Here is a 20005-nt window from a genome sequence, read left to right as displayed (position 1 = left end):
AGCCAGCAACTGAACTACCTGGACCACTGGACCACACCTGCGACTCAAAGAAAAGAGAAGGACCACAACCTTCTTCCTTCCTGCCCCAAGTTCCTCCTCTATTTAAACCTAAAGCAAATGTCAGTATGGGGAAGATGGGAGTTTGGGCCTAGACCCTAAAACTCTGGTTTCACATGCAGTTACATGGGCTTTAGGTGTGAAAGTGCAATAGACGACAGGAAGTCTCTTGTACTATGCATCAATGTACAATGTACAATCTCCTGTACATTGCTTCTGAGGAGTCAGAAGCAATTCAGGATATGTTCACAACAGGTGGGCTACAAGAGATCGGGAGAAGATGCACATCCAGGTTGACTTGAGTCCACGTAAAGCTGGAGATAACACTTGTGTGCCAGGCACCTTTCTATGCCCTTCACACACACACTAGTACATTGAATTCTTACAATACCCCCATGAGGTAAAGTTATTAGCATTCACATTACAGTTGGAGAAACAGACACAAAAAAATTGAACCAACTTGTCCAAGGTCGCTGGGATTTAAACCTAAATACCTACCCCTCAAAACTAAGGCATAAATGTCTTACTACAACTCAAAAAAGCTGTGAGATGTGCAAAGTTTCTATTAAGTTTCCTCTTTGGGGGACTTGCTTTATAAACACAGCCCCACTGGCACTCTCCTGATCGTGGGTATGGTTACAATAGACACTGCAGAAGACAGGAAGGGAAAAGATGCTCAAACATGATCGTCTCACCCAAATAAGATCATTGTTTAATTTGGGTGTATTAAAAATTTCATAAATTTACTTTCTATAGATTACATACTGCCGCATGGAAGTCCATAATAAAAGTATTATCCCTTTCATATTGGACACTTGGGTTTACCCAATTTTTTTTCCTGTGTTTTTTTTTTTTTTAATGAATCTTTGTACCCTCTTTGTTGAGTTTCCCTCCTTCTGACATTTCTTCAGCTCTCCTTCAAGCACCCACTGATCTAGATACTGTTCTGTTTTTCTTTCTCTCAAAGGTTTCATTTCTGGACAGGAGCAGATCAACTCATAAAGCTCATAAAGCTTAATTTATTATTTTTAGGGATTTTTTTTAAAAAATCAGTTTAAGCTAAAGAAATGAAGTTCTAATTGTGGGGTTCTCGTCATCAGATAATTCAGTCCACAATGGCAAAAGGCAACAGGGCTCACTTAATTTTAGGAAAGCTGATGAGAACACAGTCTAGAGCTGCGCAGGTGGTGTGTGCTTGAGGGAAGGAAAGAGTTCCTTTAAGTGAGGGAGTAAATATTGGTGGAAGAATGGAAGGGAATTAGAATTTTCACTTAGCAACTCTCAAAGTGTATTTGGCACAACCAACCCAGTTTCTCCAACTCCCAGGTTGCCTTTCATATAACCCGTTTGGCCTTAGGGACAGGCCCGCCTACCCTCCCTTAACAGTCTGGTCCAGTTCTCAGTCCTAATTACTATACAGAGTGGAGGCCACAGATCCAGTCACCAGGAGTGGAAGTAAAGTTGTGAGAGGGATCACCCTTTCCACCTGCAGGGAGCACCTCCACACTCCAAGCCTGTGGACCTCTGGAGACCCAAAGAAAAGAGTAGTAATCCCTGCGTGGGATTAGAGACCCGATGTGAAAGTTCCCAAAACCCTACTCTGCTGCCAGCGCTCTCTTTCCCTTCTCCCAGAGCTTCAGTCTTTGGCAACTGCTGGCAGATCACAGCCTGCCTGGGGGGAGCCAGAGGGACCCAAGGCAGAACCAGCAACCCCCAACACGAGCCCTCCCAACTCGCACCCTTTCTCGGGGTGTCAACCCTGAGGAAGGCTAGGGGGGAGGGAGAAAAAGGAAGGGACAGTGGCTCCGCCCCCTCCGGGAAGGGGGCCGAAGAAAACCCTAAATCTGAGACCTAGCATGATGGAAAAAAGAGCGAGACTCACTTCAGCTGAAGGCTACGGGGCGGTACTCGGGCTCCCGGAGAGGCCACCCCAGCTCCGGCCGCAGCACGGGGCGCCCTCCCACGCCGGCTCCCCCGGGACCCCGGGCGCCCCACGCAAGCACCCACCCGCCTCCCGGGGCCGCCGCTCCTCCCTCTTTCCTAGCTGGTTGGCCCGGGCGCTGCAGAGAGCGGCAGCAGGAGGAGCCGGGCGTGCCCGCCACGCAAAACCACCGCGCTAGCTGGGTGGCGGTCACGGTACGCGATCCCAGGTGGCGGCGGTGACAGTGACAGTGACAGCGGCAGCTGTCGGCGTGCACCCTTCTCTTCGGAGCACCCGCATCCCGCCTCCGCCACGCCACTGAGCTGCTGGCGGTCTCCCCGCGTCCCCCGGCCCACGCGCGCACGGCAGAGCCCCGCGCACAATAGCGGCGGCCGCAGCGGCGGCTCCGAGCCTGGGCACCAGCGATGGGGAAGCCGGCGAGGAAGGGATGCGACTTCAAGCGCTTCCTGAGGAGTAACTGGCTGCTGCTGTCCACCGTGGCCGCGGTGGTGCTAGGTGAGCGGCGCGGCGGGTGGGCAATGCGCGCACCCCCACGCGCGCCCGGCTCCCAGGCCGCGTGCATGGCTTGCGAGGCAAGGGTGGGCATGGCGCTGGCTACTCGCTGCCGGGGTCCCTCGGTCTTGGTCTTAGACCCCACGCTGGGGGCTCCTCTGGAGAGCGCCTATTTCTGCCAGAGAAGAACAAAGCTCCTTCCTAGGGACTCCCATTTGGGTGCTCCTTCACCCAAAATGATCAAAGGGGCTTGGAAGGTGGTAAAGGGAAGCAAGGAGCTCTTGGTTCTGCATCTCTGAAACAAGCAGGGTTTAATTTTTAATTTTATTCTCAATCTAGTGACCCCCCCCCAGCCCTGCTTCTCTCTTTTTTTAAATTTTTATTATTTTTTTTTTGTTTTTTTTTTTCTTCCGTTCTTTCACGAAGCACGGTGCCCCAACAGAGACAGAGACTGTATGAATTACAGTTCTCTTTTCTCAGTGGAAGAGGAACCTTGGTCTCTGGGATGGGGAGAATGGCAGAATGGGGACAGGAGATGCAGCCCAGGAATGTGACGGCAGCGACCCCAGGGCAGTGCATGGAGAGGTACCTTCCTGCCAGCACCCGGGGCTCTGTAAAGCTGCCAGCTTCATGCCTGAATTCAGGGAGGGTGGAATTGTGGCCCCCGGGAGGTCACGGGGAAAGAGGGCTAAGAGAACTCAGATTGCTCCCTCCTCTTGGGCTGTCTTGCTCTCCACGTTTTCCATTAATAATTTAAAACCATCCTTACTTGTTTTTTAAACAAGAGTGTATTCAAGTGATTCACGCCTGACAGATCACCCGGCTAGGTGGTTGTCTAAGCCATTGCTCAGTGGTGTGAGTTACTCGTATTTACCTTCTGGATTTCTGGTGAGGTTGTCCGTTTTCTAAATACGGCTCTGGGAACCCTGTGTGTCTCCTTTCCCTAGGAGCTGGCACAGGTGGGGCCACCTGGCAGGTGAGGGCCTTGCCCCCTCTGGGGAACGTGGATTCCTTGGCAGGCTCCACCCTCTGTTTGGAAACTGCAGCTGCTGGAAAGACAGCCTGGGGGCAGCCTCCCTCCCAACTTCATGCACCTTCCTCTCCAGCTGCTGCTTCTGAATGCTTGGTGCTGTCTGCTCTCCCTTCAAAGCCTCCCCAACAAGCAAACATACAAACAAACAAACAAGAAAATAAAACTGCCGTGGGAAGTTACTGGAATCCTTGGGGTCAGTTTGGCTCCTCTCGAACCTTGGGCAAAGGAAAGTCAAGTTTCTAGTAAATAAGTAACATCCTGGAATTGCCCTAACAGAGAACTTTTGGGGAAGGAAAGGAGAAACTTAAGAGAAGCAAGTGTAGATTTTTTTTACACGCCCCCCCCCCACCGGGAAGTGCAAAAGTGGCCTTGGATATTTTTAAGGAGGGTTTATCCCCACCACATTTAAATGTCAGACTCTACAAAGAAAGTGATTTGATTTCCCTTCACCCAAATAGAAACGATGACCTCATTTTGTTGGTTTTATTTTATTTTAGTTTTTGTCAGAGATGAGTCCAGAATTTATTATTAAATCCCTTTGTAGAGACTGGTGGGTGACCTTAAGCCTTGTGTCTCCCTCGTAATTCCCTGGGGAAAGTACAATAATTCTACCTTTTCAGTCCTGAGTTCTCCGGAGATACTCACTTGTTAACCAAGTGTTGGGCACCAGCAGTTGGGGTACCAACTCACTAGAGGCCACTTTGGAGAGAGTTGTGAACAGTTGCTCCCTGGCCTTTGGAACTAGTTACATAAATACGTCTTCAGAGTCAAAAAAGATTTCATGCCCATTTTGCAGGTTGCAGCTTCTCCTCTCAGGTGGGCCCTTCCCCAGTTTTAATGTGGGCAAACCCCAGCAGCGCCTTATATATATATATATATATATATATATATATATATATATATATATATATATATAAGGAATCCACTATTTAAAAATTGTTAAGTGTCTCCAGGCGCCAGTGGCTCACGCCTGTGCTCCTTCCTACCTACTCAGGAGGCTCTTCGGGGCAAACGGTTCGCCAGAACCTAGCTGGAAAAACCCTTCACAAAAAAGGGCTGGTGGAGTGGCTAAAGGTATAGGCCCCGAGTTCAAACCCCAGTAGTGCAAATAAAAAAATTGTAAGTGTCCAGCTGAATACTTGCCAGTCATTGCCAGTCTTGTTTCTAGTATGAGAAGTCTCAAACTTTAGACACCCTCAGTATGCCCACCCTGGCTTCCTGGGGTCCTCCCTTTTCCTCTTTCTTTGGAGTGTACTGGGTATCGATGAGAAATGAGACCTTTCTTTGTGTAGTCTATAGTGGCTCACTTGTTTAATAAGTAGTGAAATCCCAGCCAGTTTTAACAGTAGCACAGAGTTTCCATAATCCCTTGCTAGGTCATGATAGTAAGAATTTATTTTATAACTGACCTCATTGATTCAGAAAAATCCTAAGAACTCTCATGCAACCTCCTTTCTGGACTTTTCAGGGTGTAGACCTTAAAGAAGAAAAAAAATCTGTTCAATTTATTAAGTGCCCTGGTGAGATGTCTTCTTCTGATTACAACCAGTGAACCATTTGGCACTATTTTAAGTCAGCAGCCCTGACTCTGTAAAATATTTTAATTGTTGAAATGAAGAATAAATATTTTTTATGAGCCTGCTTAGTCTCTGATTTTCCAAGATATAGTGTGTGGGAGGAAGTGCAATGAGGCCATATTTATGAGATATGGAGGTTAATTTTTTCACAGACAAGCAGATACTATGAGCTAAACATTTCTTAAATTTTGGTTTGAAAGCAAGATGGAGGGATTAAATAAATGACTATCTTTGTTAGTTTCTGTGAAACACTACAAGGTCCTGAAAATAATGTCATGGACTTTCACATGAAGCCTCTTCTGAAATACCAAGAGGATCATTTTTATTGCTTTCATTATAATTCTTCTATAGTATAGTAGAATGGGCACAGAGCCTGCAGTCAGGGGTCCTGCATCTGAATTCTGACATCAAATGGCTCCAAATGCTTATTTTCAGTTCCTTTATCTAGAAAATGAGGATATGGGTTATTAGGGTCGGTTGAGATAATGTGAAAACACTGGGTTATGTGGCTAGCATGTAATAGGCACTCCACAAATGTTATATTAGGGTAAATCTGAATAACTCAATTATGAGAAAATTAATATTTCCTTACGAAATAACTTCTCTTGTGCCGTGTCTTTTTCTTTGTTCTACTCAGTGTCCAGCCTATAATTTGGAGTTCAGGGTGATTCAAGTGTTTTGGTGCCATGCTTCATGTAAGCCAATACCAGCCTCTATAACAGACATTTTTTTAAATTTCCTTTTAAAAGGAAGAATGGAAAGAATAAATCATTTTGTCTTGAGCTCTGAGACCTAATTCTCAAGTCATTGAATAGGCAAAAAATCTGAGCGAAGTTTTGTGCTCTTTGTGGGGATTCTGTCCAAGCAGAATTACTCAGTGAGAATTCTGTCCTCCTTCTGATGATTCAAGTCACTAAAAGGGCAGTGTAGGGGAGGCGGTCTTGAGACCACTTTTTCACAACATAAAGCCTGGTCTTCCTCTGCAGACTTGTTATGTATTCTTTCAGCCATGTGAAAAATCTTTGATTCCAATTTGGGGGGGGGTCTTCACAAAAGGCAGTAGGTGTTGTTTATGTGATGAGCTGGCAAATGTCATTGCAAATCATTACCTTTGGGTACTAAGGAAACAATTAATGGTAGATTCCAATTCCATTGTCTAAACTCCGAACCAATTCCTTCAGGTTCTTAGTAATCTCTTGCCCAGCCTGGTGTCTTACCCTGGAGTCTCGTGGCATATACCCGCCAGTGTTTATTTGGACTTGACTTGTGCTTTCTTGTCTATTTTTTGTGATTCTTTGAAACCCCTGAGGACAGGGGCTGGTCCTGGCTCAAACTGGTTCCAGGCCCAGCCTCTCAACTTATATATCCTTGGCTCAGCAGTGTTTAGGAGTTCACCTGTAACAACCAACATTTACATCACTCATTTATTCAGTGTGTATTGGTACCCACTGTGTGGGTCACAACAGCTGGGAACAAAACTCTCTGCCCTCATGGAACTTATCCTGATTCTTTCAATAAACAGCAAGAAGTAGACTAGGGGAAGAGAGCAGGAGGAGATGAAGAGGAGGTGACACAGCAATAGGGTGGGCCAGGTTCAAGGGCTATGAGGTGTTCAACAGGATAACTAATCAGGGTTTGGTGGGATTTGATCTGGGGGAGAAGTGGTGATCTCTAATAGGACAGAGTGCCCCCAGAAGGGGCACCATCTTGGAAATAATCATGGCATGTTCTGATATGAATATGCTAAGGCAATAAGCAATTGAATAAGTGAGTCTGGTGCACAGGAGACAGATTTGGAGTAGAATATTGATTAGAGAACATGCAAGGCCAAGGACGAAGTTAAAGCTTTGGGAATGAAGGAGATCAGGGCGAAGAGAAGACAGAGCTCTGAACACCCCATGTTGGAGGTGTGGGCAGAGAAGGGGCTTATGGGTGGGAAATCAGAAGAGTTAAGAACAAGAACAAGTTGTGGGCAAATGTTTTAGAAAGGTGGAGGGAGCTCCACAGTTGAGAGTGAAGGAGAGAATGTGACCCTTGGGGCCTTTCTTTGGAGGCAACTAGTTGTGAAAGAATTGGAGGAAAGTGGTAGGTAAGATCCACAGAGGTTTATTCTGATTGCTCTAGGAGACTTGACTCTGATTTAACCTGAAGAGAAACATTCACTAATAGTAAGGATGCAAATGAGAAGGATGAATGATGATGAGTGGAGTGAAGCCGGGAGGCAAGAAGACACATATCATAGGATGGAGGGGTAAGAACTTGAGCCTGAGCAGGGCAGGGATCCCACACTCCTGTTATGGAAGGTGAAGAGTTAGGCTTAAAATTTGTATTTATTTCCTGTGGCTGCTGCAATAAATTACCATATACTGAGCGACTTGATAAAACAAAGGTTAGCCTAGGTCTGCAGACCAGAGAAGTCTGAAACCTGGCAAAGCCAGACTCTTCTGGGACTCCTCCAGCCTCCAGTGGCTGTCTTGGCTTTCCTGGCCTTGTGGTGACAGTCATTGTAATCTCCACCTTTATCTTCACTTCAGTCTCCTGGGTTTGTGTGTGCGGTCCCCCTCTATCTCTGTCTTTTGTGACGGTACTTAGAGCCCTCCTGTATAATCCTCCTCTCAAGATTCTTAGCTAAATCTCATCTTGCCATATAAGGTAATATTCATTCCTTTGCTGTATAGATTGCTATCCTTATATTCCAGGGACTAGGACACAGACCTATCGTTTGGAGACCACCATTTAGACCCCTACAACATTTATAGTTGACACAGCTATCAAAGTGATTTTTCTAAGAAGTAAATCAGATCATGTTGCTCTGGAGCTTAAAATGGTGCACTGCCCTAGAGGTGGGGAGAGCATGTCTTTAGCATGACCTCGGAGATCCTCCACTGTGTATCCAAGCCTGCCTGCCTCATCCTTCAAGACTATATCCCTTCTTTTTTTTGGTAATCCCCTACCCCCACTTCACCAAAATAATTAAAAAAACCCTCATTTCCTGTTTCAAACATAAGATCTAAGACTCAGGAGTTGCTTGCCATGGGCTAAGTACTGTTCTAAGTGCTGTAAGTGTATTAATCCATTTGATCTTTTCATCAAGCATATTTTTAGGAAACTGAGGTATAGACAGCTACAAAACTTGCCCAAGGTGAATGACAGATATTCAAACCCTGAAAGTCTGACCCTACAGACTCTGCTCCTAACCCTTTAAGTTTTCCCACTGCTGCTGTGCAGGACCAGTTCCTGCCTGATATTTGTTGCTCTGTATTCTGATTTCTCTGCCTCCACACCAACCCATGAGCCCTTGAAGCCTCCCTCTCTGTGCCACAGCACTGTCTCATTGCCTGGTAAGCTCAATGTATTTGTCCAATTTATGACCCAGAGTGCTGACAAGACATTGTCCTTGTTTTGAATGAACAAATGATTGCAAAGCTTAGACCAAACTCCATTTGTTCCATAAGTTCTCTGCCTGCTTCAACCCCCTCTGATCTATGTCAGTAACACAGATTAACACTTATTTAGTCTACATATACATCAAGCATGCTTATCTTTTTCTTCTGTAAAACTACATCTAGTTTTATGGACCCCTGGAGGGTGCTACTGTTACATCCTCAGACACTTGAAAACTAAGTGGGACCTAAAAATATGTGACTAACTCAAAAAAAGATGTGTGAAAACAGTGTATCTTATACTGTTAGATCCTTTGCTTCTTATCAGAAAGAAAGGGGTTTGGGTTAACTGAAAGAGGGAAGAGAATTCCATTCACATACCACCTCCAAATTACAGGAAGTGGACTGTCTGGTACAATATTTGTTGAGAAAGAATTAGAAATAAAATTCTGAATTGTATTACTGATGTCTGCCAAGGGCTGTAGATCAGGCCATAGTGATATGTGATGTGTGCTGCCTACTTGTTAACTGTAGGTTAGAAAATCTGTGAGATCCTGCTAGTTTCAAGGATTTTTAGCTCTATGACCATATAGTCATTCCTCAGCTTACTTCTAGGAGCCAGAGGAACTCAACTAAGGAGGTGGAGTTAAAGAGTATTACATAAATATGAAATAATCTTGATTAGGATAATAATATAAATTGTAGCTGGGGCTATGAGGATCAAATTATTCATTACAACAGTAAGGAAAGGTCTAATAAATGTTTGGGGCCTTTAACTATGTCCAACTTAAAACATTCATGAAGCAGAGAATATTCCAAATCACAAAACAAAACAAAACTCTTTATATTTTTTCTTTAAAATGATAGGAATAACGTAATTCTTTTACCATTTCTAAAACATGCAATAAATAAACATTTTGACATATGGGAAACAAAAAAATGTCATAATTGTCCATATGTAATAGGGACTTTTGTTTTAATGGAGCATATAGCTTTAAGGTTTTCTATTTCTAGAAGATGATGAAAACAAAGTTGCTAGTTTATTTGCATTAGTATATTTAATCCATAGCATGCCACAGACATGATAATATTTATCAGCAAAATACTGATTACTATAAGTTGGTTTCATGATCTTTTCTAGAAAATTTAAAGTTGGTAATGTGTTAAATTTGTCTAAGTCAACAATGTATATAACTAAATACTTATGTATGTTTGGATAAGATATTACCTTTACCCTACTGTTCTTAGGATTTCTATCTACATCTGTCTATCTGCCTATAACACATATCTGCTTAATTGTCTTAGAGAAGAGTTCCTTTATTTGGTGAGGCTCAAATGCCATTTAAAGAGTTAAGAAAATTGCATGTTGGGTGCCTATACCTGATGCTTTCATTTTTTTAAAACTGCATTGGCAGAATCACTGAAAACACTCTGAATTTGGGTTGGTCTATGCCAGGCATATACCGCAAACCTATGAAATCAAAACCCCAAACTAAGTTATCTAAACACAAGATTACAAAATGAACCTTAAAAATGATTTTACATATCTGATTCTGCAATATATATACTTGTATTCCTAATGCTGCCTGATGGGAATGCTTTGGATAAAAAATTGCTAATGTTTGACACATGTTAAATGTCCTGTTAGATGTTGCTTAATATATGATACATGTTTTATTTAGTATTGTACCCACCTGTCAAAAACTTGAACACTGGGCACAGAAAAGAAATAAAGGAAACTTCAAATGAAGATGCATATGTAGAAAAATTTGTGTAATAATTTAGGCTATGATGGAACTCATAGATTAGCTCAGATGAGTTCAGTCAGAGAAGGTGTAAACAGGAGGATTAGGAACCAACTGTTAGAGAACATGTGAATGCATGTGTGAGCTCTTGCTTGTACAGAGAGAAAGCTTTCCACATTAATTACTTGTGAAAAATTGTGATTACATTTAACAGAGCTGAGACTGAAAATAACTATCCTAGAGAGTCAGCGACACACTGGCTGTGTTCCAGAGAAGCTGTGTTAGCCTGAGGAACTGCAAATCTCCCCGTGTCGCCAGACACCTGGGGTCACTTACACTGTAGGGACTTAAGCACTTGAAGAAAATGCACTAATTTTAGATGACATTGAGTGGCCCATTTAAATGTCCCCCCACCCAGCAATGTCTGTTAAGGTAGCAAATGTTTTAAATGGCCTTTCATATTTTGCATGTTAAATATACATAAGGCAGTGCTGGACACAGTTACTCTGAAGCCCATAATTCACCTTAGAGCTATAGTTTAGCTCGGCAGGTAGTTGTAGATGGAGCTAATTCATTATACTTGCTGAGGGAACAGCCTAGAACTGCAACAAAGAGTGCTCTGTTGTTATTAGCACGCTTCACAGTAACACCTCTGTTAATGGAAAGGAAGTGTGACTCACTCCCTGCCAGAAATGGTGCTACCTTACTTTGGAAAATATCTGCTGACTGTTCCATTACCACAGGTAGGATACTTCCTTTCCAGAAAATACTCTTGCAGTTCCCATGAGGGATGGATCTCATCCCAGTTTGTGTGCCCTATGTCGTTCCTTTCCTGGGCCTAGCTCTAGCTGTGGGAGCTCAACTCAGCCAGAGGGGACGCTGCACTGTTCTTCACCACTTAGCCCAGAATCAGCATTGAGGAGTAAGACCTTCTACCAGCCTTCCTGCTCAGTCTGAGGTATTCGTTCCTAGGCCCCTTCTTAGTTATCAAGAAGAGCTCCAGGTCTAGGAAGGGTCTTGATTCCAGCATTGTATGATCTCTACTTGGTCTGCAGGCTAGAGCAAAGCGTTGGCTTTTGGGACTGGAATTTTGATTCAGAAATGACCCCAAAGAGGGTCTGCTCTGTGTGTTTATTCTCACAACTAATCTTACTTGGATTCAGCCTCAGCTGGTTAAAACTGCAGCACTCAACCAAGGGGAAAATCCTGAGGGGAGAGAGTTTGGGTGAGATTTTACAATTAAGTTATTTTTCTACCATTGTTCTATTGCTTAACTTATACTTGTTACTTATTAACTTAACTTATTACTTATAATTTAGTAAAGAATTAAATCAACAACAACAATAACCAAAATATGTACCATTACCAGAAATGCCTAAACTACAGAAAGCCTAGTCACGTAGCCTTTCCCCATTCCTGGAAAATAAACTGATTTTGCTCAATTTCTGTCAGTATCTCATATAATTAATTGGTTTTTGAGCCATTTAGCCACTTTACAGGTTTCATATAAGATTCAATAAATTATTAGACTTTGAGAGAAACACATTTTCTTCCTTGAAAAACTCCTTCTCTTGTGGCTAACCAAAACTAATACTAATATTTATTGAGAACTTCCTACAAGTTTTATGAACATTTGTTTCACATTTGACCCCAGCACAATGAACAAGCTTGGGGGGGAGGTTCCTATTTTGCAAATGAAGAAACTGAAATTTAAAAGGCATAGGTCATGTGGGCTGAGCCTGAGATTTGCTGTCAGGAATATTTGATTCCAGAGCTTAGATTATTAACCATTAAGCAGGTTTTCTTCCTTTCTAGCAAACTTTGATACACCCAATTGTGAGTTAAAAGTGTTCTTTCAGGCTTCATTCTTAAAAAGTAACTACATGACACCTATTCTTCCTCTTGCTCTATCCCTGCTCTGTCCCTTGGCTATTTTTAACCCTGTCCCTTAACTTGGGGTAATCCATGGTAGTTAGTACTTTCTCCTACATAAAACTTCTGCTTGAACTTATATTTATGTATTTGAACTTATCTAGTAGTTGCCTTTCCAGGATGGGTTGTACTTGTCTGAACTAATGGTCAGATATTTTATCCATGCTTATCCTGTTCATCCTTGAAGATGGATCTAATTCCCACTTTCATCCTATAGACTTCTCTTATTGCTCAGTAGGAGATCATCTCCCTTTTCCCTACTCTTATAACCCTTAATTTATATTCACAAGTGATCAGCATTTGCACTGCAGTCCCAATTCTGCCCTGTGGCAGACATCACTAATTGATTGCAGTGCTCTTTAGTACTGAGTTCTGTCATGGCTTCAGAATCCTGGAAACTATATTCCAGGCAACCACTGATATTCAGAGTTGGCATATAAGATGAGAAGTATTGTCTATTTTTAGGAAAATCTATTCATCTAACAATCAATTAGGAACTGAATGTAAATTGAACTAGTATGGAAGTTACTGGCAAGACATGCAGAGTCAACATCTGTGCTTTGTTTTTTTTCAGTCTGTTGCAACAATACATGCATAAATATCACTACCATGAGCCTAAATGTGGTAAATGCTGTAAGAAAGCTACAACATGCCTGGGGCCTTAAAAAAAAGAAAAGAAAAGAAAAGAAAAAAGAATTCCAATTGGGAAAAAAAAGTTCCTGGAGGAGGCCGTAAGCATGGCATGATAGAATTTCTGGGCTTGAAGATTAGAAAAATCAAGGCCAAATAGAGGTGATGGGAGTAGAGAGCCCTTAATCCTCTCATGTCTAATTTTAGTATTGCACATAACTACTATTTAATATATGCACCACAGTCCTATTTTCTGTTACTATAACAAAAACCTGAGATTGAGTAATTTATAAAAAAGAGATTTGTTTGAGTTCACAGTTCTGGAAACTGGGAAGTTCAAGAGCAAGGTGCCAGCAAGGGCCTCCTGCTGCTTCAACTCCTGGTGGAAAGCAGAGGGCAACCAGTGCATGCAGGAGACCCAAACCCAAGAAGCAATCTCGTGTTACCACAGTCTTTTCTTGTGATAATTAATCCAGCGTGTGAGATAAAGGCATTAATCACCTCTTAGTAACCTAATCACCTCTTACAGGACCCACTTCCCAACACTACCACAGTGGCAATCCAGTTTCAACAAGAGTTTTAGAGGGAACAAACTACATTCAACCAACCCTCAACAATACGTGTCATGTTTCCACACTTGTCTTTCTCACCTGCATTTCCTGAGAGTAGGAATGCTGTCTTACATAAGTCCATCACACTCATGGCACCTGACATTGCACCTACTTCATAAGAGATGCCCTAAAATGTTTTAGACTGATTCCAAAACCTTCTTCCTTGAGGAATAAAGGGCATAACTCCTTGATGGGTCTATTGCATTGATCCCTTAGTTATCCACTCAGTGGTATGGGTTTTTAGAAAGCAACCTGGAGGATGCTTATCCAAGCCTGGATCACCACAAATACACTTTACTCCTAGTATGGAGGCCCTGGAAAAAGAGCAAGGGTGGTTATTCCCAGTTCTGAAGCCATTTTAGTGTGAGCTCACATGGCTGTGAAGCACCCAGACTGGAGGACCTCTCTTTCCCTAAGGAAGATCTGATCTCAGGAAACCAGCACAAGAACCAGCCTGGTCTCCAGAGAATCCTTCGAACTAATTAGAAAAAAAAAAAAAGGAAACACCAGATTTCTAATAGTCCATCTTGGAGCTGAGTCAGCCCTCTAAGTAGAGCCTTTTCAAATGTGATATTTAGCAACTGCTACAACTTTCAGTGAATTTACTTCTGGGTTTTTCTCTCTCCAAGTGTCCTTCACCTCCTTGTCCATATCCTTCCCATTTCTCTCCCTGTCTGGATATTATATTTCTGTGATAAGAAATTAATTTGTCCATCTGTACTACCTGTTCCAGTAGACCTTGAACAACCACTTAGATAAACACTAGACACTGTAATTAAAGATTCTGAAGACGGTTTTTTTTATTTGTTTTATTAGTAGAAGTTAATTGTCAACCAGGAGATGTCACAGGCTTGTTCCATTTCTGCTTCCTGTCCACGGATTCCTTTCTTGTACATGGAGACATCCTGAGATTTCACTAGACTGCAGTGATTCTGAGTTCCACAGAATGATGGAGTCTGGATTTGAGAGCTTGTTCATTCACAAATCACAGGACCTCAGAAACATGCTCAGGTCTCCTTGGTAACTGATCTAATGATTGTGTTGACTATTGATTTTTCCAGTAATCTTCAACTAGCTTGTTTATTTTGAAAAAAGTAGCAGTTTATTTATATCTATGTTTGTTTAAGTGGAAAGAACCAAGTAAGGTTTGGTTGCTTTTCTTAACCTCAAATCAATAGCCACAGGAGACTGGGTTTATTGCATCCAAGATCTAGAAACCCAAAGTTACTTGAAGTAGTGCTCATCACTGTGCTCTTACAGAGTTACCTGACTCTTGCTCAGGGCCCTGTGCTCTAGGGAAAAGGACTGGCAGATCACAAGAGCTGGGCGTGCAACTATGACTGCTAGGTTAGATTATACACCTCTTTTTCTCCCCTCTGACTTACCACTACCCCTCATGCCTGAGGAAACATCTATTGTCAACAAGGACAGTCCTGGAAAAGGTTGGCTGAAGAGCCTCACGAACATAAAGTTTATAAGAGTAAACTCAAGTGTTACTGTAGAAAGATTGTCCTCACCATGTTTGATTTCTTGGATGCATGTACATTCATTTATGGACTTTAAATCTAATCCATTGTTATCATCAAATGATACATGTGGAGGACCTTTATAACATTATAAAGTGCCTTATAAGTATTTGTTACTATTTCTCAGAAACAAAAGGAAGAAGGGGTGACATTTTTCAAATTTGGATCCTGGGTACCATGTTACTCCTTGAAGGAACAGGCCTAATGTATCATTTGTGTGTTTCTTGGGCTTCCTCTTATCCTGTATGAAAAGGCATCTGGGCCTTTTGGTGGCTATGTGACATGTTATATCCCATACATGGGTGTTATTTCCTTTCAAACTTGTAATTAAACAGCTGGCCTGCTTGTGATTTCTTCCAGTGAGGAGGAAGAGAAGCACCAAAGTATTTACTGACACAGATTCCTGATCTACCCTTTCAACCAAGAGAAGTAACAGTCTTCATCTTAATTTAAGAAATATTACAAAATTTTTATATTTTAACTTACCTGAAGATAAAAGTAAATATTTCTGACATCCTTCTGAGAGCAGGGAAGGAATAGAGAGTGTATAGCTTTACACAAGTCAGGAGAGATGGTTGTACAATTGGCAGGCGGGCTGCATGGCTGGCAATCCTGGATAAAAGAGTTCAAGGTGACACAGCTTTGTAAGCAGAGGTAAGGAGAGGTAAACCTTCTCCTCACAGCTGAGGAAAGTTGGGTTCGAAGTCTATCAAACTAGGAATCCCAGGCTTGTGGCAAGTATAGAAAATCCAGGATGACTGGCCACCTTTCTCCTAGAGGTCAATCTAATCTCAAGTTGCTGCTGACTAAAATCTGCAGGGGTAGGGAAGGAGGAGGGAGAGGGAAGACTCAGATTTTATTTTCATGCAGAGCAAAGCCTTCCCAAGATGCATAATGAGCCAGAAAGGTATTTTTACAGCAGTTGTGAAACTGGCTTATTAGAAAGAGGTAGTAATCCAGGACAGCTTGTGTTAAACCTGGGGAGATGTTCAAGTAGAGGATTCCAGGGCCTCTTGAAACTGTGCAAGTGTGGGCAACTGGAAGCTAAATATTTGCTGAAGAGGGGGAAAGAGTGATATGTGACCACGGGTAGATGAAGGTATTTCATAGAAATGCATGGAACTAGTTAATAGGTAGACTCACCCTTGAGATTATCAGACATGAACCATTTCAAGAGGAATAAATAGAATAAAGAGAACCACAAGTAGAAAATGGGATATTTTAGAACTTACAAGTCAAATCATAGTATATCTCCCAGAAAATAGCTGGACCACTCATGTGTGGAACTGACACACCCATGGGGGAGTGAGACTGGATCATTCTTAGATTGAAACATCCACTCAGCAGCTGGGCCTCTGAGCCAGTTGGCTCTAGAGACTGTATTCCTGAGAGGTGGTCCTCACTCTTCCCAGCCAGTCTCAACTCACTTGACCTAGGGTGCTCCTTAGAATCCAGGGGCCCCAGGGAAGTCCCCAAGTGTAGAAAGCAGGCACTTGACTTCTCATATGCACAATACCATAGCCATTGTCAAAGGTGAACAAGTCAATGAGTCAGGAATTATTGCATAGACCATTTCTATGACACGATTCTGACTGTGATGGCCCTAGGATGACGGCAGAATTCGTAGCCACATTCCTGTGGCCCAGTTTTCATGTTGTGCTAATAACATCCTCTGTCAGCTATTTTCTCCTGCCTTTCATAGTTAGGTTTAATGAGTAAAGGGTGGTGGCTTCCTGAGCACGTGTATTAAATAGCAATTAAAGTCCCTTCCTGGTTCAGTTCAATGCAGCAGGTGTCAAACACCTGCAGTGTGTCAAGCCCCTGGATGCTGGGAGAATGGGGGGTACAGAAATAAGCAGAAAAATGTGTCTGCTTCAAGGTTGAGATGAAGGGCAAGGGGAGAGAAACAGGTTGGCCAAAAGGATAACAAAGATGAGAGGAATAAAAGCTCAGTAGGTTCCAGCACTCAGGAGGCTGAAGCAGGAGGATCATGAGTTTGGGGCCAGTCTGGGCTACATAGTGAGAATCTCTCTCTCTCAAAAAAAAAAAAAAAAAAAATCTCAGTAGGGTCCAGAGAAGAGACTTAATTCCACCTGGGAGGCAGCCTGGGAACAAAGGTGGGAGTTTTAACTAGGCTTTGTGGCATGAGTAGGAGGTTTTTAGGCAGAGATAATGGCAGTATTTTCCAGTGAGGGGGATCTGGGTCAACAAGGGTATGAAAGAAGAGCAGTGTGAAGTACGTTTAAGAAATCATCTCAAGAAGCTTATGGTGACTGGATGTGCTGAGACTGAGGGTGGGGAGGACATAGAGGCCTGCATCAGTTAGGGACCTGGCAGGAAACAGATGGTACATACACTCAGAAGGGTTCCACTGGACAGAATTTAATCAAGGGGCTATTTATAGAGTTGAACAGGGTTAAGGGAACCAGCAAAGGATGGGGAGGCCCCCAGGGACTAGTAACTGTAGGACACTATTAACTCCCCTGGGCTTGAACAGACAAGGGGAGGGGACAATGTTACCATAGTCCAGTGAGGGCTAAGGCTGTGGCAGAGGAACCAACTGACCAAATGAGCCCCAGAGGGACACAGCTCCTGTCAGCTCCTAGCAAGGCAGGCAGGGAGGGAGAAAATAAATACCCCAACTGTTCTCTCTTTCTGCTCTTAAGGTCTATAGTTAGTGCATTCTGTTGGCTAAACCCAGCCAAAACCAGAGGGCAAAGAAGCCCAGGTCAGCCTGCCAGCATGCAAAGCAGGACAAAGAAGGACAGGGTTGAATATGGAGGGAAAATGGAGAATAAGCAGTACTGAAGTGTTTGGCACTGAGTACCACACTACAGTGTTTTTTGGGATGACATTATCAAAAAGAAGTGTTGAAAATATCGAAGGTCTATGAATGATGGTATAAAAGTTATTTTGATTCTGCTTACATATACTTTTTATCACCTTGTAAACCATTTTCAGTGTTATCTTTTCTTAGGTATCTTTTTATGTGAATTTATTTATTCATATGTTGGTAGTAAAATAATGATAAAAGTTATTGGATAAAAATCTTAAAAAATAAATAAAAGTTATTTTGATGATTCTGGTGAGAACTGGAGAAGGCCACATAAGGGAATTGGGAAATAGGAGGTAATAATGGCTTCCACACCTCCGTAGCTATATTCTAGCATGACTCTCCTGCTCTTGACCTGTCCTGCAAGCCTCTTCCCTGGGCCTCCATGTCTAGAAGACCTTGCCCCACATCACCACGCTTCTTTGCATGCAACAAGGGCAGGTGTGTATGATGGAGGAAGTATCCAGGATACCAGTGACACGTTCTCTCTCCCCACATATAATTTAGGATGCTTCTAACTGGAAGTGCCAGAATGTCCAGTTCAAATAGGTTCAAGTCAGAGAGGTACAGAGTGATAGAAGTTATGGCTCAAATAACTTAAGGGTTCAGAAATAGTACCTGGCTTCAGGTACCGCTGGATTCAGAGGTTCAAACAATGTCACTCAGACCTGTCCTTTCTTTACATAGGGTCCGCATTCCTGTGCTGTTTTCACTGAGATAGCTGCCATCTCAGCTGGAAGTTTCCTTTACCCAGTCACACACCCAGCAAAAGAGAAGGCACTGCTCCCTACAGGTTCAAATAGCGCTCACGGGTCTTAGCCTGAGACTCTCTCATCTCCACTTAGGTCATAGATTCATTCCTTAATAAAGCATTAGAACAAAGGAATGTGATAATTTGATTGGCCAGACCAAAGTCACTTCCTCTTCCTACCCTATTCTTCCCCAAAAATGTTATGGGGTTAGCTAGTTATGGAGTCAGCTCTGCTTGAAACAGATTAAAAGTTCAGAGATATAATTGTTTTTTGTTTGTTTTTGTTTTACATTTCTTTCTTTTGTAATTACTCTATGTTAATTGTTCAAAATAATAGATTTCATTGTGACATTTTCATATATGAATGTAACATGATTTCATCATACCCACCTCATTACCCTCTCTTATTTCACTCTCCCCTATGTCCTTCCTCTTCCCAAAGAGTCCCCCATCTACTTTTATTTCTTTTTCTTGATTCCACATATGAGAGAAAACATGTCTTTTTGAGTCTGGCTAATTTCACTTATATGATGATCTCCAGTTCCATTCATTTTCCTTTGTGGCTGAATAATACTCCATATTTACTTTATCCATTATCTGTTGACAGGCATCCAGGCTGATTTCATAACTTTATTATTATGAATAGTGCTGCAATAAACGTGGGTGTGTACGTATCTACTGTATGCTGACTTTGATTCTTTTGGGTGTATATCCAGGAGTGGTATATAGCTGGATCATATAGTTTTTAGAGGAACTTCCAAACTGTTTTCCATAGTGTCTAGAATAATTTACAATCCTTCCAAAAGTGTATGGGGTTTCTTTTTCCAGGATCCTTGACAACATTTGTTGTTTGTTTTCTTGATGATTGTCATTCTGACTTGGATGAGATGGAATCTCAGTGTAGTTTTGATTTGCATTTCCCTGATGGCTAAAGATGTTGAACTTTTTTTCATGTATTTATGGGTCACTTGTACATCTTTTGAAAAGTGTTCAGTTCATTTACTCATTTATTGGGTATATTATTTGTTCTTTTGGTGTTTGGTTTTTAGATTTCTTTATATATCCTGGATTTTAATCCTGCTGTCAGATGAATAGCTTACAAAGATTTTCTCTCATTTCTGTAGGCTACCTTTTCACTCTGGTAATTGTTTCCTTTGCTGTGCAGAGGCTTTTTAATTTGATGTGATCCCATTTGTCAACTCTCAGCATTATTTCCTAAGCTTTTGGAGTCATATTCAGAAAGTCATTGCTTATGCCTGTACCTTCTGGTGCTTCCCCTAAGTTTTCCTGTAGTAGTTTCAATAGCTCAGGTCTTAAATTCAGATCTTTGATCTATTTTGAGTTGATTTTCTACAGGGTGAGAGACAGAGATCTTGTTTCACTCTTCTATATTGTAGATATCCAGTTTTCCTAGGACCATTTGTTGAAAAGGCTGACTTTCCTCCAATATATGTTTTTGTTGCGAATTAGATCACTATAGCTGTGTGGGCTTA

At 42.3% G+C, this 20005-nt stretch overlaps 1 protein-coding gene across 2 annotated transcripts in view; it reads left to right on the top strand.

Moving 5' to 3' along the window:
* The first annotated feature begins 1945 nt into the window (after nt 1-1945).
* The window catches only part of Slc1a1 (solute carrier family 1 member 1), a 116225-nt gene continuing 98165 nt past the window's right edge, over nt 1946-20005 (top strand). Inside the window, exon 1 of one of the 2 annotated variants that reach the window (XM_074051950.1) lies at nt 1946-2494. In XM_074051950.1, the coding sequence (XP_073908051.1) occupies nt 2404-2494 (91 nt within the window). In that variant the 5' untranslated portion in view covers nt 1946-2403. The remainder of the gene's footprint in view (nt 2495-20005) is intronic. The other variant, XM_074051949.1, reaches the window with a different exon arrangement.

Source organism: Castor canadensis, chromosome 13 (assembly GCF_047511655.1).
Source record: "Castor canadensis chromosome 13, mCasCan1.hap1v2, whole genome shotgun sequence".
NCBI classification, from domain to species: domain Eukaryota; kingdom Metazoa; phylum Chordata; class Mammalia; order Rodentia; family Castoridae; genus Castor; species Castor canadensis.
This window is presented reverse-complemented; position numbering and strand designations above follow the sequence as displayed.